General features: G+C 48.4%; 1 protein-coding gene across 2 annotated transcripts in view; it reads right to left on the bottom strand.

The window, feature by feature from the left end:
• DSCAML1 (DS cell adhesion molecule like 1) overlaps positions 1 to 26,687 on the bottom strand; it is a 370,395-nt gene that overhangs the window by 17,646 nt on the left and 326,062 nt on the right. For both annotated transcript variants that reach the window (XM_044929701.2, XM_045162982.1), the window contains 6 exons: positions 25,065 to 25,232; positions 23,800 to 23,870; positions 19,307 to 19,547; positions 15,609 to 15,755; positions 12,684 to 12,839; positions 4,845 to 4,984 (listed from right to left, as the gene is read on the bottom strand). In XM_044929701.2, coding sequence (XP_044785636.2) covers positions 4,845 to 4,984; positions 12,684 to 12,839; positions 15,609 to 15,755; positions 19,307 to 19,547; positions 23,800 to 23,870; positions 25,065 to 25,232 — 923 coding nt within the window. The remainder of the gene's footprint in view (positions 1 to 4,844; positions 4,985 to 12,683; positions 12,840 to 15,608; positions 15,756 to 19,306; positions 19,548 to 23,799; positions 23,871 to 25,064; positions 25,233 to 26,687) is intronic.

The following is a 26,687-nucleotide window of genomic DNA, read 5'->3' as shown; positions in this document are numbered from 1 at the left end:
AGCACTTGGGGACCGTGTGGGTATCTGCAGGTCATATCTGAGCACGAGGCAGGGCAATAAAGTAGCTTTGACACCTGCCTGCCTTTCTTACCATATGGACCACAGTGTCTCTCATGGTTCCTGGGGCCTCAGTTTTCTCTCCTGCAAACTAAGAAAGCAATCCAGCTCCGCCTGCCCTGACTGGTCACAGTGAGGAATCCTGAGGCAAGGAGTGTGCCAGTCCTTTGTAAGTGGGGACGTGTTCTTTCTCCTTTGTGAATGGGGGCATGTGTTTCTGTGAGGGTGGAAGTGTGTGTGTGCACGTGTAGAGAAAAGTTAAGTATCCTTGCTTGTGTCTGTGAGTGTGTACCTGACTGTGCATTTGTGTCCACACAGGGCAGGAAAGCTTTGGCTTCCCCTGGAAGGTATTAGCATCTTACCCAGGTCCTGGGTGCCTTCCTTTTAACCTGGACTTCCCCCTAATCTCCTGAAATCACTTTCAAAAACATACAACTACACTCCAAAATAAAATCACAGTAATCAAAGGTTAAAAAAAGGTAAAACTATGCAAGGAGAAACTATAGGTTAATTACTTACCTATTTTTCTAATCAAAAAATAAAAAATAGAAAATCACAAATAGAAAAATCATAACTAGAAATGATTTATAAATTTGAATTATATGAAAAGAAAACCTATGGTATAATGAAAACTAGAATAAAAAGGCAAGCAATGAACTGGCAAACACCTGCAACCTATAAGAGCAAAAATGGTTATTATCTTTAATATGTAAAGAGTACTTAAAAATAAATAAGAAGAAAACCATGATCTACCCAAATAAAAAATGTAGAAAGGACATGAATTGACAATGATCCAAAGATGAAAAAAGCCAAAAATCACATAACACACAATAAAAGAATCAACTTAGTTTAGAATCCAACTGACAGAAAATGAAAAATATATAATATCTTAGATTAGCATGTGCACAAGGGAAAAATACATGCTACTCATAATGCTGGTGGAAGTGTAAGTTGGTACAAACTTTCTGAAGAGTAGTTTGCAAATGTGCATGCAAACCTCAAAAATATTTATACTTTTTGTGATCCATGGATTCCTATAAAAATTTATACTAAGCAAATAATAAAACAATGAGTATAAAGACTTTTATGAAGAATTCTCCATGAAAAATTATTTATAATGGTAAAAAACTGAAAATAGATTAAATATAGAGCAATTCAGGGACTGGTTAAACAGATTATATATATACAGGCACTCAAGATAATATTTTAAAAGAATATTTGATATCAACTCTATTTCAATAAAAAGAATATTTAATGGTGTAGAAAAGTGCCTACATATACTACATGAAAAATGGAGATTATATAATATTTTATAAATTTTTATTTTAATTTTATAAAAAACCAAAACAAAACCATAGTGTATGTGCAGGTCAAGGATTGGAAGATTATACCCCAACACATTGCCAGTGGTTATCTTTAGAGAGTGAGAATGCAAGCAATTTTTATTTTCTTCTCTATTCTTCTATATGTACATAGAATTTTCTACAATAAAATTGTATTATTTTGAAAAACAGCAAATGTATTAAACTGGAAACATTTCTAACAGGACTCAATGCAGCTCTGGCTAGCCTTGGCCAGCCCCAAGGTGTAATTCCTGGTATCCTGCACCTTATGCAGTTTCCCACATCTATTCTGAGAATTCTGCACACACAAGGTCATGCACTCCAGTATGTATGCACACACTCAGACTCAGACACACGTGCATCTGCCTCTCAGCCTCTCATTCCCACGGTCTTGCTTCATTCCATGTACATGAGTGTGCCCTCAATCCTGGAGCTCGTTCATAAATGAATTTGTGATGCAGTTGCTTGGAACCTGGAGTATATTTCTACAAAACAATCGCATCCCATAACCACAGGTGGTGGTTAGGTCCCCCGGCCCCTTGTTCAGCCCAGTCCCTGCTTTGCAACATGGCTGAACTGAGTTCTTATCACGCCAGCACATCTGCCCCGCACCCACAGGAGAGAGGTGGTTCCTCCACACTCGGGACATGAAGGGGAAGGAGGGAGGGTCCCCGGGTCTGCAGTAGCAGGAGGAGGGCATGGGGACCAGAGGCTCTGCTCTGGAGCCTAGGAGAAGTGTCCCCCACTAGTGGATTGGGGCTCTTGGAGACTGAGTTAACGAGGACACTCTGCTCCCAGACACCAATCCCTTTGAGAGACTTCATTATCAGAGGAGGTAATGTGCGTACAGACCCAAGCTGGAGAAGGAGTTCCCACCCTCTCATCACTTTATGAAGGGAAATTTGCCCAATGTCTAAGACTTCACAATTGCTAGGCTGCTAGCAATTCATTCATCAAATGTATGTCCTGGACAAGGATGTTCCAGGCACAGTGTTCTATGGCTGGGGCCCTGAATATGAAAAGATGCCGCCCTTGTCCTCACAGGGCCCCACAGAGCAGTGCGGGAGACAGGTGAGTGAGCAAGTAACTGCCGTTTAACACATGCAACGTGTGCTAGAGGATGAAGAACGTGCCGTGGATGGTAGGATCAGTAGGGGCAGAGGTGCAGGGGTGTGAAAGGCAGAGCAGGTGTCCAGAATGGTGACCAGCCTAGTGTAAAAAGAGCCTGGAAGGTATGTGTGTACTGGGGGAGGGGCAGGAGGAGGGGGGCAAAGGGGCAGAAAACACAGCTGAACATGTTAACTGGAAAATTGGCACACACCCCCCCAACAATGACAGAGTTCTCAACCTAATATCTGCAGACCCCATGACCCAGCAGTTCCTTTCACAGGCCCAACAGGAATATATACACAAGAGCACCAAGAGACACGGAGTTCACAATAGCACCAACTGCAATAGCCCCAAATGGAAAACTATTCAAATGCCTGTCAATGGATAATTATAAATAAACTGAGATATATACATGTAATTGAAAACTATACAGAAGTGAGAGTGAATAATCTCTAACCACACACAACAATATGGATGAAATTCACAAATTCAAACTAATGTTGGGTCAAAGAAGCCAGGCAGATTTTATATATATATATATATATATATATATATATATATAATCCCAGGGACGGGGAGCCTGGTGGGAGGCCATCTATTGGGTTGCACAGAGTCGGACATGACTGAAGTGACTTAGCAGCAGCAGCATATATATATATAAAATGCATGCATGTATGTATACATACATAAAATGCATGCATGTATATATATATAATGCATGCATCCATGTGTGCTCAGTCACTTCAGTCATGTCCAACACTTTGAGACCCCACGGACTACCCCATGGACTGTAGCCTGCCAGGCTCCTCTGTCCATGGGATTCTCCAGGCAAGAGTATTGGAGTGGGTTTCCATGTCCTGCTTCAGGGGATATTCCCGACCCAGGGATCGAAACCAAATCTCATGCATTGCAGGCAGATTCTTTACCCACTAAGCCAACTGGGGAGCCCATATATATTGTGTATTTGTACTTGATATAGTATTAATCTGAAGTCAGGATGATGGTTATACCTGTAGGGGGAGGGTGGTGACCTTCTGGGGTGTTGCCCTATTTCCTGCTCTGGGAATCCCCCACTCAGTGCCTGGAAGTGCTATGAAAGTTCATGGGGTTGTACAGCCATCATATGTGTACTTTCCTGTATGTGAAATAGTGACGGTGAGGAAGGAGAGGAGGGGGCGGAGTCACTGAAAAGACATTCCTGGGCTTCTCCTCTGGGAATAGAGCTATGGCCTCATTGGCGAGGAGCGGGGCTGCCTATGGCTCAGAGGGTAATTCAGAAAGACCACAGGAAAGCGGAGAGCGGGGGACGAGATGATGACACAATTACCGAGCAATTTCAGGGCAGCTTTCTGGGCTGTCAGAAGCTCATCTGCAGGTGCCGGGGCTGCCGTCACGTCACTAGTTGCTGATGGAGGGAGAAGCCGGCCTTCTCCTGCTCCCTGATCTCCCCCATCCTGAGCACATCTCTCAACAGTACTCACGCCCCTCCCCCCGGGAGCACCCCCTCTGCTCCCCTCACTAGCCTGGAAGCATCCCAAGGGCACGTGTTTCTTTGCACTTGCTCTCACAACTAGAACGCGTATACTACAGATCAGCCACCCAGCAGAACTCTGTGACTGAGCGGCTGGAGAGAAGGAAATGGGCAGAGGGGAGGATGCCTGTTACGGGATGTGGGTGCATAGCCACCTGCATGAGATGAGAACCTGCCCTCATCCTCTCGTCCCTCTTAGCAGCCCTTGGTGGAGGGTAGGGGCCAGCCCCCCACACTGTGCCCCAGAGCCAGGGGCCTCCTTACTTTATACTCCCAGGTTTGGGCAGGCAGCACCCAGAGAGAGATGCCCTGGTTTTCCCCCAGCTGTCCCCCATCTTTTCCCCTCTTCAACTGGATCCATACTGAGGGGGCCACTTGGAGCAGAGCTCCAGCAGCCCTCTAAGCCCAGACCGACCATGCTGAAAAGCTGATTCACTTCCAAAAGCCATGGGCTAGCAAGTGCTCAGTCCAGAGCTCTGGGATCTGCTAGGAGCTTCCTTGGTCAGCCAGACCAGAAGAACTGAGGCCCTGTCCTCCCTCTCCCACCTGCTTGAAGGAGACCCCTACTCAAATAAGCCTCCAGGGCTTGCAATAATCTTGCAGTCCCTGGAACGGAGGACTGACCCAAGATGGACTTGGGTAAGGCTTCAACCACTCTTGGGTGACGGGTGCCCATACTTATCCATGAATCAGGTCGAAACACAGATATAAGCAGCCCCAGGATTTGGCCCAGAAGCAGCTGATCTATAGGGTACTTTCCTTTTCTCCAGTCCTGCTCAACATTCAGCCCTGGGCCCACTTACCGGCTGGCCAGACCCGGGGCTGGAGCAGAAGATGGTGTACTTGCGGATCACCCCGTTGGGCTTGGTTGGGGGGAGCCATGACACGACCACACTGCTGGCGGATGAAGGAACAGCTTTGATGCCAGCGGGGGGACCTGGAACTGAGCAGGGGGAAGGTGGGGTCAGTTTAGAGAATGGAGGAACAAAGCCTTTAGGAAACAATGACAGTGTGGAGAGATTAAGGCAGATTAATCTGGGAAAGCTTCCTGAAGGAGGCATCTTTGAAGCTCTGGTTTAAAGGAGGAGGTTCTAGCATGGCAAACAGTTGAGAGGATAAAGGTGATCATTAGGGGCTTGGAACAAAATCTCTGAGATGGAGGCATTGGGAATGGCCAGCGGCAGAACTCTTTGGCCAGAACCAAGAACTTAAGAGACACAGGAAAGAAACAGAACCCATAAGGCATTCATCTTGATCCCAGTGGTCCTAACCTGATCCCCTAGCCAATGCTCTACTAACTAAGCTTGTATGTAGGCCAAATATACTGGTCACTTTGCTCTTTTTGGCCTGTGAGCTCCTTGAGTCTGGGGACTCTAGAGACTCACAGAGCAGGCCTCCTCCTGAGGGTCAAAGGTCGGTGGTCAGCCAGTGGGTGACTATGCTTCCTGCCGTGTACTTGGGGTACTGCCCTTGGGGTGCTGGCTAGCCTCTTTCTCTTTCCAGGAGGGAAAATCTTAGAATTGGCTGAGAAACCCATCCCGAGTGGATCTGAGCCTATGGACTATGACCTCCCCTTGCTCCCATGTCTGGGCCTGCCTGGGACCCCAGGGCCTGGAGCCTAGCAGCATCCTGTTTCCAGCCCATACTCTCCTTCATCTTTTCCTTGTATTGCTGTAACTTGTCTTCTCTCCTGGGAGCTTTTATGCTCCTTTGAATGTTGTGATGGTATCCTATTCAACTTACGTTATCTCTCTGAGCCTCAGTTTCTCCATCTATATGGACATAACAACCACATTAAAGGTTTGTAGTGAGAATCAGTGCTAATTAAGATAAAGCACCTGACATGGTGCCTAACACAGAAGAGACTCAATAAATCCTAACAGTTAGTACTTTTGCACTCCCTTCCTGCGCTCTCAGCTTTTAGCACCTACCGCGATTTTTAAAAAATCTAACAAGTGGTCAACAATTCTAGGTTAAATAAAATACTTAGAAACAGTATCATCCATCCAGGGGCCTGAGCCCAGAAGCTGGCAGTCATCCTTGACTCTGCCCTTCCTCACTACCACAGCCTTGCCATTTATTTCTGCTAGAGGTCTCTGCTGTTCTGGGATGCAGGGGGTGGGTGTTTACGCATGCCCACGGGGGCAACTGCAGAGTTCAAGTCTTCTCTGGCCTTGCACATTTCTTTCTTACCAGTTATTAAGAGAAATATGTTGGAATCTCCCACCATGATTGTAGACTTATCTATTTATCCTTGTTGTTCTGTTGGTTTTTGTTTCTGTGTATTTTGAGGTTATGTTATTAGGTTCGTAAAAATTTAGCACTGTTTTATTTGCCTCGTAAATTAAGTCTTTTATCATAACGAAAGTGTCCTTCTAAGAATGATTTTTGCCTTAAAGCATACGATGTCTGATATTAATATTCCAGTTTTCTCTTAGTTTTGTATGGTACATCTTTTATCTTTTTCCATGCTTAACTTTTCTACACCTTTATGTTTTTGATGTCTCCTAATCACAGCACATATTTGAGTTTTGCTTCACTGCTAGCCAGTCTGGCAGTCTTTATCTTTTAACTGGAGAATTTAGCCAATTTATCTTACTACTGATACATTTGGGTCTAACTGTCCCACCTTACTATTTTCTATTTGTCCCACCTATTGCTTTCCTTTCTACTGTCCTCTGTGCCCTCCTTTGGATTGTGCATTAAAAGAAACTCTGTTTCCCCCTTCTATTAGTTTTGCTATTTGTCCCACCTATTGCTTTCCTTTCTACTGTCCTCTGTGCCCTCCTTTGGATTGTGCATTAAAAGAAACTCTGTTTCCCCCTTCTATTAGTTTTGCTATTATGCAGTCTTTCATAACGTTTAGATTGTGTGGGTCTCTGACTTACCAAAGTCTAGTAACTGCCGCTTTTCTTCTCAGATAATGCAAGGACTTGGAATTTCCATTTACTCTCTCTCAATTTACATGCCATTGTTATATATTTTAACTCTGTAAATATTTGGACACCTCTTTCAAGGTGATTACATCATCATCATTTTATGCAGTCAATATTGATTTCAATTTACCCACATATTCAACCATTAATTGCTCTTCTTTCCTTTCTTCCCACATCACTGAGCTTCTATCTGGGATCCTTTTCCTTCTAGTTAAAGAATACCCTTTAGTATTTCTTTCAGGGCAGCTATGTTGGTGATAAGTTCTCTCAGTTTTTGTTTGTCTGAAAACGTTGTGATTTCACCTTAATCTTGAAAAATATTTTTAAAAGGTATAAAGTCACAGGTTGATAACTGTTTTTTTCATACATACTTTAAATATCTCATTGTGTTGTTTTCTGGCTTCCACTGTTTCTGATAAGTTAGCTGACAGTCTTATTTTTGCTCCTTTGAAGGTAACTGGTTTTTCCATCCTCTGGTTGCTTTTAAGACTTTTCTCTATGTGTTTATTTTTCAGTAGCTTTATTATGATAAACCTAGGTGTGGACTTTAAGTTATTCCTTGTGAAGGTTGTAGAGCTTCTTGCGTTTGGGCTTGATATCTTTCACAGCTTTGAAAAGTTTTCGGACATTTTATCTTCTGCTCCATTCTCTTTATCCTGTTTTTTGGGATATCTTCTCACAACTTCTGTGTCCTTGACATTCAGAATGTAGCCCATGGATTAGCAGCGGTGTCGCCTGGGAGCATGTTAGAAATGCAAAATCTCAGGTTGTACCCTAGACCTACTAAATCAGAATCTAAATTTTAACATGATTCCTCAAGTGATTTGTATGCACAGTAAAGTTTGGAAATCATTGCTCTGTGTCTTATTTGCTCTTTTATTTTCCATTCTTTCATCTTTTTGTGCTTCATTTGATATTATCTTCTGACCTATCTTCTAGTTCACTAATTATCTCTTCAGCTGTGTCTTAATTTGTTATTAAGCCTATCTAGTGAGTTCTTAATTTCAGGTATTAGTAGTTTTTGTTTCTAGATTTTTTATTTCATAGCTTCCAAAGCTCTTAAAATTTAATGAAACCCATTTGGAATTCTTGCAGAGCTGCTGCTTTTGTCTTTTTCTGCTGGCTTTTATTCACACTGTCCCCATTGTTTTTATTGTATGCCAGACACACTATTTGCAAAGTTGTTTGTGGAAATAATTTGAGGTCTCAGATGATATAATCATCCTAAAGAGAGAATTCATGTTTGCGTCCCAACAGGCACCTGCAATCTGGGACACTAGCAACCTGAGGTCGCCTCGATCTAATTTCTAGGACTGAGATGATCTGAGGCTGAGCTCTTTACTTTTGGTCCACTTTTAGAGTTCTGCCCTTCATGCTCTCAACTCAAAGTAGGCTGGGGTGGGGAGCAGAGGAGGGTTCACCAGACAGACCCACTCTGTAGCAGGCCCTGGCCTCCAATTCATGTCTTTCTGGCACTGCTCAGTATCTCAGTCACTGCCTCTAGACTCAGCAAACATCCCTCGGGCGGAAGAGCTGTCCCAAATACCAAGATCACCTCCTGGGCCTCTATTCTCCCTTGGATCCTGGCCCAGTAACTCTTCACTTTCCTGCCAGCTCTCTGATTACCTTCAAGCAAGTATTTAAAAATATTTTATTCAGATTTCCTAGTGTCCTCAACAAGGAGGAGAGTGGATTGGAGTCACACTCTCTACCATTCCTGGAAGTGGAACCCCTTTGATATGTTTCCCTAAACCTGTCCCTCCTCCTTCCTTCATCCTCATTGCTGCTGCCCTTCCACACACCTTCCTTTTCTTTGCCTAGAGGCCCACAGGTTCTAAGAGGCCTTTCCCACCCTAGTCCTTATCCCCCATTCCCTTCCTATGACGAATCCTCCATGCTTCTACAAGAGTTATCACCTAGGTCATGCCTCTTTCTCAGTTAAAAACCTTTAAAGTGGTCCTAAGTCCAACCCAACTTTGCACTCTGAGGCTATATAGATAGGTCTGGTATTCACAGGGCAGATGAGCAGCAGGCAAGAGGTTTCGAGCTAAAGAACTGAGTATAGCCAAGCCAGCCTGAAACCAAGCTCACACTGAGAGATCTGGATTTAAGAAGTGAGCTTGAATTGATATGCTTGCATTTTATCTTGCTGTTCTCTAAATTCTCTGTCAATTTTATTTCCTTTGGCAAAATCCTGAGGGGGCCTGGTGGGGGTGGTGTGTAGGAAGTTGCAATGTCTTCTGATTAGGATATTTGTCCAAGGTGCCGTGGCAGAGTTGGAACTAGAACGTGGATCTGTCTGCTTTCCCAGTCAGCTGAGTAATAACTGTAATGACCACTACCTACAAACTGCAGAACCTCGTGGCAGAGGAGCAGTAGGGTGGGGCGGGCTTGCTTGTCTGCCTACCCCTCTGCCATCATTCCTCCCTATTCCTTGCAAACAGTCTCATTCTTGCTTGGGTAACCCGTGCTCCTCCACCCTTCAGAGAAATCTGTCTCCATCACCTACACCAGAGGATTTATCATGCTTAGAGTAAGTCAGCCATGATAATTCCATTCTCCTCTCAGTGACTGGCTTTGCGAGAGGCATACTGCCCTGCTGTTGTTGATGGGAAATGAGCATACGTCTGCTGAGGGGGTTTCTGGGAAAGGTTTCTTTTACTCCCAAGAGACGCACGCCCATAGGAAGAGACTGCTTCTCTCACTCTGAACTCTGTCTTGTCTGGCGTGATGCCTGGAGCTGCAGGCATCTTGAAATCATGGGAGGAACAGCTGACAGGCTGAGGATGGCAGAGCAGAAAAGATGGGAACCAGTGAGTTACCCAACCCTGGAGCTGCCCTACTCAAGACTTCTTGTTTTGTGTGATAATAAATGTGCTTATTGCTTCAATCTTTTTTTAGTTGCATTACTCACAACCAAAAGCTTCCTAACTGACACAAATGGTGTGATGGAAAGCATAGAGGTTGGGGAGGCAGCAAAGCTCTCATTTGCCACCCATCAGTTTTGTGACCTGCAGCAAGTTGTTTTAGCTCTCGAGGCCTCCGTTTTCTCATCTCTAAAATGGAAATAATACCCTCCCCAAAGGGCTATTGGAAGGCTGCTGCTGCTGCTCAGATGCAAGTCGTGTCTGACTCTTTGCGACTCCATGGACTGTAGCCCGCCAGGCTCCTCTGTCCATGGGATTCTCCTGGTAAGAATACTGGAATGGGAGGCCACTTCCTCCTCTAGGGGATCTTCCCAACCCAGGAATCAAACCTGCGTCTTGTGCACTGGGAGGCAAATTCTTTACCGTTACCACTCTTTACCACCTGGGAAGCCAGGTACTGGAAGGTTAAATCACGCTTATGATGGCACACCACACACACGTCAAGTTATGACCATTGTTCTGGATGAGATCTCATCTGACAGTGGGTTCCTTTCGGCTTAGGCTTCCCCCGAGGGCACCTCGGTCCACCGGAAGCAGTCATTTCATTGCCAGCTCTGGGTAAACCAACTACCATTTGCCAGCCCTTGACATTTTAGAAAGGATTCTGTGGTTAGGCTGTTTCTTACAACATCTAGAAGAGGCGAACCAGCTGACAGCTTTTATCATGAGGAAACTGAGGGGCAGAGAGGTTAGTGACTTGCCAACAAGTGGCAGGGCTGGGGCACCCATATCTGCTCCTCCCACCCAGTGAAGCTGCCACCTTAGGACCCTGACCCCTGCTGTGTGTGCCCCTGTGACTCCATAGGCAGCTCTAGGGTGGGGAGAGCTTCTTGGAGGGAGGGTTGTGCTCCTCAACTTTGGGTTCCCTCATGGGTCTCACCTTGGTCAGTCAAACATGTGGAGATGCTTATAACTCAGGCCTTTGGAATTGGCATGGTTGTTTAGTCACTAAGTCATGTCCAACTCTTCTGCAACTCCATGAACCATAGCCCACCAGGGTCCTCTGTCCATGGAATTTCCCAAGCAAGAATACCAGAGTGGGTTGCTATTTCCTTCTCCAGGGGATCTTCTTGACCCAGGGATTGAACCCAAGTCTCTTGATTGGCAGGTGGATTCTTTTTCCACTGAGCCTCCTGGGCAGCCCCTTGCATCAGAATAGGATGCAAGAAAGTCTGGAGGTCTGGGTGGTTAATTTCTAGAGGCCAGGAAGGTGCCAGTGTGTATGTGTGTCCCTGAGGCCCTGAGAGGGGCCAGGCTCCGAGCACCATCCCCGGTAGGTCTCCACACAAGAGCAGGTGGCTCTGCCTGGAGCTGTCCCAGGAAACCTTGATGCAGGGATTAATGACAGGAAAAGTAGGGCAGGCAGGTTGGTAAATATTTAATTGCTAAGAGCTTAAGTGGGGGGAGGGGGCTGATCTGATGGAAAGGGAGGGGCTTATGGAGAGTGGGGAGCATTAATCACAGTTAGTCCCATCGCCAAGTCACCAAGCTGGCTGCACTGGGAGAGGTCCACAATCACTCCCAGCCTGAGCTGCCCCTCTATAACTCCTCTCACCCCTCCAGCTCCTTCTGCCAAATTGTCTGGATAGGTCCTAGACCAGGGGTCTCTGTATCCTTTGAAAAAAACCAAGGCTGAGTTGGAAAGAGGCCAAAATGCCAACCTTGGTTACTGTTTATGAAGCACCCACTGGATGCAAGGCATGTCATATCAATTGACTCTAACCACATTGCACCTGGCTAAGGAGAATTAGAATCAACTAAGTGTTGGGGTTGGTGGGGTAAGGAAGGAAGTGGAAGAGGAGTCCAGAGCTGCAAAGGGTCACATATGGTACCTCCTGTCCCCAGTGAGACCCCTTGAGGGGTACAACTCTGACCTGGGTGGGAAGTCTGACCCTTGTCTGGACCTGATCCCTCCTGGGCTGACTCAGCTCCCAGCCTCTCCCATCTGGCTGCGTCACTGTACCCTGGGGGTTTGGCTCCTTATCTCCCTTTTCTTCCAGGTCTGCCCTCAGGGGGCGGGGCTTTGAGATCACAGATCCAAATGCAGGCACATCCCAGTCCTGAGAGTGTCCCCCCAACCACACACCCATCAGAGTCTAGGGCCTGGCCCATTCATTCTGGGGCTTCTGCAGCATGATTGCCAAGTCCCTAACCCGGATGATGTTCCTGTTCCCTGCATCCCCAACCATCTGTATCCAGAGAAGACCAGGCTGAACCCTGCAGGGGAGCAGATGCCACAGAGAGGATGCTCTTGGGATGGGGTGGGAGGAGAGGCTGTATCTGGCCTCTGAATTCAGTGCTGCGGGGGAAGGGGTTATGGTGGCTTGTAGGTTTAGGCATGAGTCCTGGGGCACTTCACCACCACCCGCGGTAAGCTGTATTCTCCCAAAGCAGCGCTCCCAGAATTCTCAAAGTCACCCTTGTTGTTCAGTTGCTAAGTCGTGTCTGACGCTTTGAAACACCATGGACTGCAGCACACCAGGCTCCCCTGTCTTTCACTATCTCCCAGAGTTTGCTCAAGTTCATGTCCACTGAGTCGGTGATGCTGTCTAACCATCTCATCCTCTGCCGCCCTCTTCTCCTTTTGCCTTCAGTCTTTCCTAGCATCATGGTCTTTTCCAATGAGTCACTCTACAGAGAATTAAGGGATAGGAGAAAGGACGGGGCTCTGCTCTCCCCCTTAACTTTGGGTGGGGTGAGCAGTGGAAGGCTGGAGCAACAAGCCTTGGGAGCTGGCCCCAAGAGCCGAGGCCGGGCTGGGTGGGAGGAGTGCACTCACCGTCCTCCTTGGTCTGGATGTAGAGCACGCTGCTGCGCACGCCATCCCCGGCCTGGGTGTAGGCCAGCACCTGCACGCTGTAGTTGGTGAACTTCTCCATGCCTCGCAGCTCCACCCGCTCCCGCGTCGTGGTGATGTTCTGCATCTCGCCCCACTCTGCCGGACACGAGCATCCTCTGAGTGCGGCCCAGGCCGGCCAGGCCAGGCCACGGTCGCCCAGCCACTGCCCCTCCACCAGCCTGGGCTCGGACCTTGACTCCATGGTGGTGGCAACGAGGGGGACCTTTCACCTCAAGGTCATGGTCGCAGACTTGTGACCCTGCTCCTTGGCCATATCTCTCCCCAAGTGGCCCAACCAGGATGACCCACAAATGCCAGCTGGGCCTCAGCCCCTAGTCAGCCCTGTACCAAATTCAACTTAATACTCTCTCTATAAAATAGTTCTACCTCTCTCTCTCCCCGAACCTCACTTCCCTGTCCTGCACCCGCCCCTCTCTCCATGTGAGGGGCCCCAGGAGTGGCTTGAACCCAGAAGGAGCCTTGGCCAGATGGACAGTGGCAGCTGTTTCTCTTGGCTGCCCAGTGCCTCTGAGAACTGGAGTATTTCCTGCCATATCAGTAAACAAGGATGTCACAATCATCATTCTAGCCCTCTAAATCCTTGAATCTCTGAGCCCTAGGGGCACTCAGGAAAGAGAAGAATACCTGGGTGATTTGGCAGATCTCAGGTTGCAGCCACTCCCTATAGTAAACACTGAGGAACTCAGGATGTAAAAAAAATGCAGGATAGTGAGCTGCATATGAAAGGAATGATTTCCCTGAGTCCAGACTCTTGCATCTTCCCATACACAGAAAAGGGCTAAATTCCTTTACTTGGAATATCTGGCTTTCTTTCATTCACAAAAATACTTTTGACCTTCAGACTACTTGGCTTTGGTGGCAAAACTTCTATATAACCTCCCCCCACCTCCTTGGAGCAGTTCTCTCAGGGCTACTTGAGAGGCTATCTCCCAGGCTTGAAGTCCTAAAAATTCCACCCGAAATATTAATAACTGCCAACTTTCTGGTTGTGACTGCTCTTGAAGTCGACACCTCCTTGGGCTCTCGGCTCATAGGCGATGGGTCCAGGTGGCCTGACCTGTGACAGGCTGGGGATGCCTGCCCGGCACCTGACTGCTCCTGGACCTGCACCCTGAACTCTCGAGAGGATAAGGGGTTAAGTCCCCATTACCTTCCCCTCACATCAAGGACATCTTGTCTGCAAAGAACCCGCAGAGAGAACATGGGCGAGGCTGCTGGAGTGACAGCCATGGCCGGGAGGGCCAGGCCTTCCTCGGGCTCAGCGAGGACCCGTCACCCTGGATCTGCCAAGAACTTGCTGTAAATGCTGAAGAAGAGCTTAGGGAGAGCGTCCTGTGGGACAGCCAGGGTCTCAAGAGGAGGAAAGAGACTTTTGAGCTGACAACCCTCCCCCTGAGACTACTGGGATTTTTTAGAAAACAGCCCCAGACACCAGCTGAGGACAGGCTGTGCGGAAGACAAGTGCCAGCAAACCCACCCTGGCGCCTCACGAGGGACCTGGTGCAGGCAGAGGCCTGGTCTCGGGCCTAGCCACAGACTGGCCACAGTCTGCCAGGGTCCAGAGGGTGAGGACTCCAGACCCAGCCTGAGGGGACTCTGGGTCAGTGGAGGGGGGCCTCAGAGGCCCGAGAAGTGGGACTTTCCTTTCCCAGGAGGTCAGAAACCAGAGTGGACCTGTCTAGGACTAGAGCCAGAGAAAGACCCAGGAGGAGGGCAGCTTGGCCATCAATTCTGTGGCCTTTGGAGACTAGTGAAGCTGTTGCCTTTCTCACCTGAGGGCTGAACTGGGGAGCCACAGGGTTCGAAAAGGGGGAGCGAGTTCTGGAAAATGAGCCTTTTGTGGCTCAGCACAGATGAGATGAGGCCATCTCACCGCATAAGGCCCTGGAAGACCTGCAGGGCTCCGCACTCCTGGGGGAGAAGGTGGAGGCGTGGCAGGGAGAGAGAATTCCTGTCAGCAGTGCCTCTGGGCAGACCAGAACCGGGCGGGGGCCGGGGAGGGCAGCTGGCTCAGGGGGCTGGGGGTGAGCTGGAGTCCCAGGTCCTCCAGGAGAGAAGGAACGGGCCAGGCGACCAGTGGCAGAAGGCTCAGGATATGGCGAGGCAAACTCACGTCCACAGTTTGGGATGCTGGGCCCCTGGCTTGCGTGACTTCCTGGTCCAGGGCTCTGCTGCACCAGTGGGCAGGGGCTGCTGTGTTTGCGGGGCTGCGCTAGCCCATCCTGTGGGAAGGTGCCCAAAGGGCTGGGCCACTGTCTTGGCTCTCCTCCCTCTGCTGTTCCTACCCGCAGCTCCACTGTGCATCCTTCCCCGCTCATCTCCAGGTCCTGGGCAGCTCAGCTGCACAGAACACAGGTCTCGCCATCCATCTGGCCAAGGGACCCTGCTTCCTCCTCTTGCCCCTCAGTCCTAGGCAGCGACAGCTTCCTGCTGGTGCTAGTCCCTGAGGCCCCAGCTTCCCGCCACACTCCTCTGAATGCAGCACCTTCATTAAAGTCTCAATTGTCCCGTTTGAGTATACCACCTGTTTCCTGACTGACATGGCCACAAAGTCCTTGTACCAACACATTCCATCAGAAAAGCCAGTGTGTCCATCTCACCCCTTAAGCCACTGCCCAACATACTGCTGAACAGGGGCAGCTGGTGTCTGTCCCCAGCAGAAAGGTGACCATGCACACCACCTCTCACTCTGGCCCCTGGCTCTGGCATGGGAATAACGGGTGCAGGGGAGAGGCTGGACTTCTGCTTGACATCCCACGGGAAGATGCTCAGCTCCAAGTGTGGGCCTCCAGCAACCCCTGGCCTCTCACCCTGCGAGCCGGCCACCACCCCCAGCAGACTCACCCCCGTCAACGTAGAGGGACCAGAAGATGACCCGATAGCCTTTGAGGACGCCGTTGAGGGTGCTGCGCGGGGGCTCCGACCAGGAGATGACAGCCACGTCGGAAGTGATGGACAGGGCCCGGACGTTCTCGGGGGGCTGGCTGGGCACTGCGGAGGGGAGAGCCAAAGGGCCTGGTTAGGGAGGTACAGGACAACACGCGTGTGCAGGCAGGACCCTGCTGCCTGGCCAGAGGAACCTTGGGTCACACAAGCGGGAGGCCCTCCTGACTCAATGAGTCTCGAGAGTTTGGGCTGGTGGCTGGGAAGGGAAACCAGTCTCCTTCCCTGAAAATTTGGGTGAATAGAGGTCTTTCCAGCTTGGTTCCTGGGCTCTGGCTGGCATGTTCCTGATTCTGGGTAAGTGCTCAGGGAAGAAGGTGATGCAGTCTGGGCATGAGCTCCTGGGGGTTCACCAGTGGGCACCACAGCCCAGGGAGTCCACCTCCGCTGAACATAACAGAATGTGGAAGACCAAGCCAGCCCTGGGGGGAATCTGTAACTGATGCTCTTATCTGATGGCTGCCAGCCATGTGTGTCCCCGCCCCTGTGCCAAACTGAAGGGAAGGAAAAGAAGGAAAGAGGCTCTCAAATAACCCGGGGGCAGGAGAGAAGAGGTCCCTCAGACACCTTTAGGACTTCTGGAATCACTGCACTTCTGTCCCTTGTCCCTGCACCCAACACACCAACATGCGCTGGGTGAGGGAAAACACGAAGACCAGCCTGGGTGGCCCACCCTGCCTTTAACCCTCTCCATCTGAGAACTTAACCTAAGTCCCAGCCTCTGGGGGTGGCCCAGCTGCAGCTCGCCCGTCTGAGACGAGAGACAGGGGCGACACGAGGCCCCAAGGAGCCGCCTGGGCCAGGGACAACTTTGGTGGCACTTCCACTGGTTTCCGAGGAGCTGGGGGCAAAGGGCAAGGCCACGTCTGCCTCGCTCTGAGTGGGAGAAAGGAGGCACAGGCTGGATGGAAGGTAATTAGATCCCATTGCCCCACAAGAGGCAACTCTAATTTTTATGAGCATTTAAATGATAATACATCATCCTAACGATCCTCTCTGAGAATGATTATTGTTTCATATTACTTAGGTGTAAAAATATAAGCACCATGTAATTAGGGACCCAGTGTAATAAACTAATACAGATCGCCCGTTCGAACAAAATGAAGGTAATATAATTATGGAAAAGACACTATTGCTAAGGCAGGGGCCCTTGAATACCCCAGGAGGAGTGCTAATATTGCCAGGAAACGATCAGGATCTGACAGGCTAACGAGGGCCTTAATTAAGTATGAAAAACTGCTGAGCAAATGCTGCTGGAAACTTTCTTCCCCCTCTCCTCCTCTGTTTGGAAAATGTCTCCACAGCCCATGCTGATCTCTCCCAGTTGGTAATCCCAGCCCCCCTGTATCCCCCTCAAAAGCAAGGGACGTGGGGCCCTGATGGAAGCCAAGGGTGGGCCTGGCCAGGTTGTTTTCTGGGATGGCCCTGGAGGATGGAGTTTAGTGTTTGGTCAGGAGTGCTGATATGGACTTGGGGCAGCTGTTCCCCCTAGAGGTGACTTCCCTGAGCATCCTGCATCCGTGTCATTTGGTCCTGCATCCAGCCTCGCTCCCAAGAAAGAGGGTAACAGCAGGGTGAAGTAGAAAGAGTATGGGATTCAGGGTCAGGTCTGGATTTTGACCTGGGCTCTTCTTCATCAGATGGGCAATTCTGGACAGGTTCTTAACCTCCGTGAGTCTTGGGTCCTTTAATGGGCAATGACCTTGCTGTTAGTGCTCGGGTTCTCACAGGCGTTCCCTGCACCAGCAGCATCAGCATCACCTGGGGATTTATTAGACACGCACATATTTGGCTCCCACCCCAGACCTGCTCAAGCAGAACTCTGGGGGAGGGCCCAGCAATCTGTTTACAACCCTCTGAGGTGCGCTTAGGTTTGAGAAGCGCTGTGTCAGAGTACTGCTTGGGATGGCATCACTGGTACTTAATGGTGACAAGCTGGTCTTCCTCTATCCAGCCAGCCCTGTGGCCAGCAGCGGGTGGTGGGGGGATGGGCTGGTGAGGATGTGGGGTGGTGGAGGGGGTGAGGGAGCGGATGGTATGTTGCTCAGGTGCTTCTCTGGGCCTCTCTGCATTCTATGCACCTTTCCCCACTTCTGTGTCCTCCCTTTCTCCCAGGGGCTCAGTGCACTGACATCTGCTCCCTCTCACAGCCTAGCTTGAGCCCCAGAGCAATTAAATGGGAATCTCTGGGGATGAGGCCAGGCATCAGAATTTTTAAACTCTGCAGATAATTCCAACTTGTAGCCAAAATTAAGAACAACTGATATGAGTTAATCTACTTTCTGGTGTTTCTGACCTGATGTGTCCTCTCTCCCAAAGGTGTCTGCATTTCCAGAGAGAATGAGGTAGGAGAGGACATTGCTTAGCCAAAGGAATGACTCTCTAATGGTAGAATGCTGGGTGTCTGGGTGGCCACGGGGCAATGGCATTATGTTTCCAGGGCAGTCAGTTCCCTCCCTTTGCTGGGGGAAGGCTCAGACTCAGTGACAGATTTTAATCTCATATCTTGGTCTTAGGCTGGGGTATCACTGCTAAGTCACTTCAGTCGTGTCCGACTCTGTGAGACCCCATAGACGGCAGCCCACCAGGCTCCCCCGCCCCTGGGATTCTCCAGGCAAGAACACTGGAGTGGGTTGCCATTTCCTTCTCCAATGCATGAAAATGAAAAGTGAAAGTGAAGTCGCTCAGTTGTGTTCTACCCTCAGCGACCCCATGGACTGCAGCTCACCAGGCTCCTCCATCCATGAGATTTTCCAGGCAAGAGTACTGGAGTGGGGTGCCAAACTAAGGAAGCTCTATTTACTCTGCTCTTTGGGGGCTGTGTCCAGCCTGGCTGCATCTCTTGGGGTGGGTATCAAGGGTCACGTCTCCTTTCGTTTCCTAGCACAAGCTCAGGTAACAGTGGGGTCTTCTCTGCGCTTGGAGAGCAGGCATGCTCCTGCTGCCTCTTAACCCTCTCCTCCTGAGAAACCAGGCCCCATCATTCACTCAAAGTTGGAGTCCTCTCCAACCCTCAAAGAATTCAGTTTTAAAAACTGGGCTCCAAATCTTCTGTCCACGGACCTTGGGATTTTGTAACTCCACAGTCTCGTCTCGGGTCCCTAAAACAGATGGTGGACAGCTTCTAGCTCAGAAGTACATAGGTAACTTGGCTTCTGCCCTTTTTCCAACCTGGAGGGCCTAAATGAGAAGAAATAGGACCCAGAGTGTAGAGGGAAGAGCTTGGGGAGAGAGATGGGTGAGGGGCCAGGATGAGGGAGGAGGAAAAGGCAGAGGGAGAAGATGGATGGAGAGTCAGAGAGATGCACAGACAGGCACTCAGGCAGACCAGTAGCTCAATAGAGAGACCGATGGGCAGAGCATTAGAAAGTGATGGATAGAGAGCCAGCCAATGGATGGAGAGACCCAGAGGCCTAAATGGACCAAGCATCCCTTGAGAAGCCAATGGGTGAGAGGAGATGGAGGGATCCAGGGAGGCTGCGTGTACCACAGGATGATGGGGCCCAGGAGCAGGGAAGGGCCCCCAGCCCTCCCTGGAAGCTCTGCAGCTCTGCCTGCAGCCGACATCTGTACCCATTACCCTCTACTGGTGCCCTCACCATCCTCCAGGGTGGTGGCATTGATCTCACTGGATGAGGGCCCCGTGCCAGCCCGATTGAAGGCTTGGACCACCACGCCATATTGGGCGAACTTCTTGAGGTTGTCCAGGGTGTAGACCTCGCTGTCCCCAGTGGCCTTCATCTCCACGATGCTGTACTGCCCATTGCTGCCCGGGCTGTTCTCTCTGTAGCCGATCTGGTAGCCACGGATGACACCGTTCTGCAGCTCCTTCTTGGGCGCCTGTGAGTGTAGGGGTGGGAGGGTGGTGGGGGGAGACAAAGATACAGTGACATTCTGAGAGGATGCTCTTAAACCCAAAGGCAGGTCACGTCACTCCCTTGCTCCCAAGCCTTCCAAGGCTCCCATTTCACCCAGAGTCAAGGCCAAAGTAAAAGCAACCCAAGTGTGCACAGACAGGTGAATGCATAAAGATGATGTGGTCCATACATGCAATGGAATATTATTCAGCCTTAAAAAGGAATGAAACTTTGATAAACTGAACAGCATCGATGAACCTAGAAAATACATTGAGTGAGATAAACCAGACACAAAAGGAGCAATACTGCATGATGCTTCTCCGAGGTGCCTACAATTCCCAAATTTACAGAAACAGAAAGTAGGACCGAGTTACTGGGGGCTAGGATGGCTGGGCCAGCAGAGTTTGTGTTTGGGATCGCGAGAACGTTCTAGAGATGGACAGTGGTGACGACTGCTCAACTCTGTAAATTACAATCCACTGACCTCTACCTATGAACATGGTTAAAACGATCCGTTTTATGTACATAAAATGGTATGGTACCACAAGTTAGAAAAAAAAAAGAGTCCTTGACTTTGATGCAAGCCCAGCCCCTCTTGGAGCTGGACCACCCTTGACATCCTGGCCAGCGGCTGGGGTGCGTGGAGAGCCCAGGCCTGAAGCCAGCTTCTGGACGGAGGGACAGAGATGGGGTGACAAGGGGGGTAACAGGGGGGACCTCGGAGCTCTGCCTGGGCTGGCGGGAATGAAGGGCTGATCCCAGGTGGGCAGGCCAAGGGAGAAGACTCCACTGGCTTTAGTCTTGGGGTGGAAAATACACTCTCACCCCCAGCAGGAACCCTGATACACAACCAGCCACACACACAGGTGTTCTGAGAGAGAAAACATCAACAGGGAAACACTGACATGGACATTCTTGTATATGATCACACACACGCGCGCACACACACACACTCACATACACAGGATCTTGATACGTCCCCTTACATCTGGAACCATGATCACACACATCCAGACCCATCAAAGCAAACATCCCTATACACACCTACCCACGGCCAGAAACATACAGACTCACAAATAGAAACTGGCTCCTTTAAAGAGGAGTTCTATATATTGAGAGGGCACACACACCAGTACATAGAAAAACAGCTTGACTCAGGGTTTTAAAGACAATTCATTTAATTTAAAAGCCCACCTTTTACTGTACTAAAAAATAGTGTGATCAAAAACAATTAAGTTAGTAAAACAGCTCATTTTTTTTAATTCAATGAATGTTTTAAATGAACTGCATTTTTCAGCTCACCGTTAACTCAATATAATGAAGTTTTAAATTTCACATAATTGTTTTGAACTCACTAACTAGGTGTGTGTGTATTTAATTGACTTGAGTTTCTGTTGATGCCTGAATAATGTTTCTCTCTGCACTTGGACAGTCCCGTTTGCTAGTTGGTAAGAGGGAGAATTTCTGAATGTGGGTGTTGTATCTGCACACTCAGGCTTCCCAGGTGGCTAAGTGGTAAAGAATCCGCTTGCCAGGAGAATCTCTTTTTCAGGTAAAGAATCTCTTTGCAGGAGAGGAGGGTTCAATCCCTGGGTGGGGAAGATCCTCTGGAGAAGGAAATGGCAACCCCCTCCAGTATTCTTGCCCGGGAGAGCCCATGGACAGAAGAGCCTGGCAGGCTACAGTCCATTGGTTCACAAAGTCAGACACGATTTAGTGACTAAACAACAAATAATCTACACACTCACACATTCAGGCACTTATTATAGACACAAACATATCTTCAGGGTGCCCTTGTCCTCACACTGACATACAGTCTATTACATATCTGTGCCCACGTTGAAATACACTGATATATACATCATTACACAATGACACACACCTACATACCTAGAGCCGCCTGCACCACAGTATACACTTGTCTATGTGTGATACACAGAGCACCATGCCACCGTCATTCACACCAACATATACTGGCAGAGGCCTTGGGTAGGCATTCAGGCATACCTTGCTACATACATATAGATATTCACACATTTTTACAAATCTTGACATATCTTCCCTCCCTCCTTCTCTCTCCCTTCTCCTTGTATGGCCCCACCCCCTTAAACAGGCACACTCAGGATTTAAATCAATCTTAATAATATTTCTCTGAAGCATTAAGAAATCAATAGAGCTGATTGCAAATTTATGTCATAAAGCAGTGGAGATCCATCTCAAGGAAAGAGTCTTAAAATGAAGTGACTTATCTTTCAAGTGAATCTTTATTTTTCATTAATCTGTTTCTTGGTGTTAAAAAAAAATTCCCTTGAGAAGTCAGCCCCAAAATTTATTGATAGGCTGGTTCATTCTGAAGTTCTAACTTTCTAATCAATTTTATTTTTCATTATTAGACTTTGGAGAAATAAATCTGATTCTAAATTTTTATCCACCTCCGGTTGGAGCTTTGTAGCCAAATGTCTCAGAGGTTTACAGACTTCTTCATTCCCGCCCTCTCCTCCAGGCTTCCTTGGAGCATTCTTAGGAAATGGATGCAGAATCAGGATGCAGATAAGACTTGGGGTCTAGACTCCAGGCTTCACTCCCAGTTTCTGAGGGAAGCTCTGGCAACCAGATCTGAACCTGGAGGGAACCAGGGCTCCAGGTATCTATCTACTAGGAGCGCTGGTACCCAGGGAGGGCCAACTGCCCAGCCTCTGTCCCACCTTTGTAATGGTCATTTCTCTGGGGTGGGAAGGAACCAGGCTCTGCTGCCGTGTGTGTGTGTGTGTGTGTGTGTGTGTGCATGCCAAGACATATGGTCTTTTTTCCCTTGGTTTTTTAAAGAATTGTTTAATTTTTTGGCCACATCACACAGCATGTGGGATCGTAGTTCCCTGATCACGGATTGAACCCACATCCCTTGCAGTGGAAGTGTGAAGTCTTAACCACTGGACCACCAGGGAGGTCCCAAACATGTAGTGTTTTTTTTAGGGAAAATATTACTAGACCCTTTTGAATCTCTCTGATTCTCAAGTCTACCTTTATGAAGGGACTAGGGGGAGGACTAAAGTACCTGGACGTTTCCACCAGGAGTTAGAGTCAGAAAATGACCCTGGACTCAAAGCCCAGATGCAAAAGAGGTCACCCCCCTCCCCGCCCCCCCGCAAGCCCTACTGTTGGGATTGGAGAAATCCAAGAAGAAGTACATGAATGGGCCTTAGGAAACTCTCTGTTCCTGACCTCTGGACAGTGGGCTTTTGTGGGTGATATGGCTCCAGACTACGTGCAGTGAAGTTCTGCACCTATCATGACTTGAATGACCATGGAAGTCACCTTGCATTTCTATACCGTGGCCTCCTCTGATAGGAAGGAGAAATATCTCTTCTGTCCATTTCACAGGAACAGATAAGGTAGTGCAAGAAAACACTCAAACACTGGAAAATGCAGCAGGAAGCCATCAGAATGGGCAGCCCTTCTGTGCCCATGCCAGGGATGTGGTGATGAGGCCAGAGTTTCCCAGGAAAGCATTCCTTGGTCATGCCCAAGGTTATGCTGTTTCTCTGCCCTGCTGTGGAATTGCCTCCAAGATTTCCCATCAGTGACAGAGTCTTTGGATACCTTCTAGATCTACAAGTTTCTTCCCCTTAGAAATGGCTGCAGCATATACTGGTTTGTTTTCTCTACAGCTCCCCCTCCCCAAGAGCTAGGAAGGGCAGTTATTTTTTTCATCCTGATTTTACAGAGGAGGAAATCAAGAAAAGACCAAGCTCCCTGCTGAAGTCTTGACCGTGAGAACATAGGGTACGGTTCCACCCTACTTCCCAGCTCTAGTCACAGGGCCAAGACAAGGGTGAGACCCTGTCATTTCATCTCCTGTTATCCATAGAGCCCCTTTGAAATGTATACAAAATCAATTCCAGCTCTAGATATATTACAACCTGTGGAGTTTGTAGGACAGACCAGCATGGTAAAAGAATCATCTTCTCTCCTTGGCACTGACAAATTCTTCATCCCACTCCAAGCACAGGCCTCCATCAGAAAGCCATGGTGGCGAAGGGAGAGGGGATTGGTGGGGGGACCAGTTCCTCTATCCTCCTCTCTTTCCACTCCTTCAACCTCATGTATTTAGCAACAAACAGGCGTGGGCATTGCAAGACACCAGACACTAGCAAGTCTGTTGGGGCTTCATTTGAAGATTAAGGATGGGGAAGGGAGGGAGGCATTTCAGGGGAAATGCTTTTGACTTTGCTTACCTTCCAGGTCACTTGGATGCTCTGTGAGGTCACTGGCTGCAAGGTTACGTCCATGGGAGGCCCATCAGGAGCTGGGGTGAGGTTGGGAGAAACAACGTTATGAGTCACGTCTTGGAAGAAAAGAGCCCTATGCCCTCAGTCTCATCCTTGAGCTGGAGGGCTGCTGCAGAGAAAGGAAAAGCTTGTCTAAAGCAGCAAAGAACTTCTGTTTGAATCCCTCTTGAAATGATCATAGGGTTTAAATTTCCTATTCATTCTCCATAATTTGCTGAAAATATAGCAAATAATGACTATTAAGTATGACTCCACATCCAGCAGGTTGGCAAAATTTTTTTTAAAGTTTGATAGTACAAAGTGCAGACCAAAATATGAAGTAGCAGGAACTTTTATACACTAACCATGGGAGAGAAAGCACTTTGGAAAACATTTGGGCATTTTTTTTTTTCTTTCAGTTAAAGGGAGAAGTTTGTCTATCTGGTGAGTCTGTAATTCTGCAACTGTTTATATTCCTTGGATGGGGAATGAAAATAGACAAATCATACAGCTGTACTGAAGCTCACAAAAAGAATCTAGACTACAACAAGGAAAACACAGAGAATATATGAAGTATTATTTCATGCATACATTCTATTAGGACAGGCAAAACTAAACGTATGGTTATACGTACATATACTAGTGACATGTATGAAAAAGAAAACAAGGAAGCTGGGATACTTGTTACTTCAGGGGGAGGGATGGGGTTATGGTTGAGAAAGGGTATATAGAGGGCCTCTGGGAAGTGATAATGAGTGTTGGTTATACTAGTGTTGGTTATGCTTTGTTATTATTATTATGTGTAAAACTGCACATGTATATGTACTTTTTGGTATTAACTTCTATTTTGCAATGACAGGTAAGAGAAAATACAATAAGGGAAATCTCGCTTAAATTTTCAGGAAAACTTCATGGCAAAAGTCACAGGAGATAATCCAGGGCACTAGTACCCCCATCCTTTGCAGATCTGTCCTTGCCAGACAGGCTGGGGCCAGTGGAGTGGGAGCAGAACCTCGGACAGCTCCTGAAAGCATTGCATCTAGAACCCCATTTGGCAAAGGTCAGGCATAAGAGTCTCCAACGATCCAGAGGGAGACACACACACACCTTGGAATCTCCACCCCCTGACTCTTTTAATTGCAAACCCACTGCCAATGGACAGGGTGGGTGAGGGCCCCGGATGTCCCTGATCTCCGAGCCCATGGGCAGGGTTGACAGGGCGAGGTGCTCACCAGCCTCCTCAGTGCTGATGGTGAGCTCCTTGCTCGGCTCGCTGCGGCCAATCTTGTTGAAGGAGTACATGCGGATGCTGTACACGGAGGCCGGGTGCAAGTCCACGATGTTGGCCTGGTTGATGGTCGGGGAGATGTTGCGTGTGGACTGCTTGAAGTCCCAGGAATCTGGAGAGAGGACACCCACTTCTAACCTCAGCCAGACAAACTCCAGGACCCCTCTCCAGCCTCAAGCAGCAGCAACATCTCAATCTCAACCTAGATGCCCAGAGAGGTCCTGTTTACAGAGACTGCAGCAAGAGAATTTCAGAGAGAACTGTTCTGTTCCATGAAGTTCAAGAGAACAAGGGATGCCTGAGGATGGGAACAGCAAGTCCACTGCTTGGGGAATCAGGAAGCTAACCCTTCTCTACCCAGGGCCGCCTGGTAAACTCAAACCTCAGGTGAGATGTTTCCTATGGTCCTTTCCAAGATCACCAATGCTTGCTATCTCTTAGGGTCTCATTGGCCAGTGCCTCTTTCCTGGTCTCTCACACCACATCAGTGATGTGTTGTATCTATGAGACACCCCCTCCACCCAAGATTCCAGTGCAAATGGGGAAGCCAAGTCTTATCCCCCTTTCTCCTCCTCTGTGTGTGCTTCTGTATTTCTTTTTCCTGTGCATTTGTGTGGTGGTGGTCTTGAATGTTTCCTAGGCTGATGAGGGGAATAAACCAAGTGGCAGAGTCCCTAGGCAAACCCCTTCCTCTCTCATCAGCAAGAGAATGGTCTCTGAATCTCTAGAGTCAGAAGCCAACAAAGCAATGAGCATGTTCCCAATTTATCCAGGGGGACTGGCAGCCCATTCCAGGGCTAATGTTTAGCGAAATTGTAGAATGTGAAAGATACCCGATAAATACCACTCAGGGATACTGGGACAGTAAACATTCTGCGTCTCCAGAGGAACCCAGTCATTCATTCAATGCATTTTTTCCTGTGCACCTACCAGGGGATTCCAGAGAGAAATGGAAGGGGCTGCAGTTACAGCAATGTCTCAGCTAGTACCGTCCAAACCCAGAATTCATAATCAGATTACATTATTGGCACTTTGCTTTGAAAAGACAAAAAAAGGCAAAGCACAGGGAAACTAGCTGATAGTGGAGCTTAAGAATCTTCCCGGGGCACGTCCTGATGTGACTATTCAGTCTAATTTTCCATGTCTTTTAAATCCACAGTAGAGGATTCTGAAAACTGTCAGTAGAAAAGATTAAATTATATTCACTACAGTCTAATCCCTGAATCAGGGAGGGAGGATGGCATATTCTAGAATTTTTTAGGAAGACTCTTTTTTAAGCTAATGCCTGGTAAACCAGGAGGATCAGTTCACCCAAAGAGACTATCCCATCCCCCAGGTTCTGGCTAATTGAGGTCCTGATGCTTTTCAAAACACCTCTTTTAGCCACACCAGCTTGGCATCTGTTGAAGGGCACTGGCCCAGTTCCCCATCTGCAGTTTTGCATTTAATTCTTTGGTTTCATGAGCCAAAGTCACAAATGGCAGACTGTAGATGCTCAGAAAAACTGTATATTCTCCTTGTCTTTTCAAAACACCCCAACTGCCCAAAAATCACTGGGGTGAGAGGT

This window comes from Bubalus bubalis, chromosome 16, assembly GCF_019923935.1.
Source record: "Bubalus bubalis isolate 160015118507 breed Murrah chromosome 16, NDDB_SH_1, whole genome shotgun sequence".
Lineage (NCBI taxonomy): Eukaryota > Metazoa > Chordata > Mammalia > Artiodactyla > Bovidae > Bubalus > Bubalus bubalis.
This window is presented reverse-complemented; position numbering and strand designations above follow the sequence as displayed.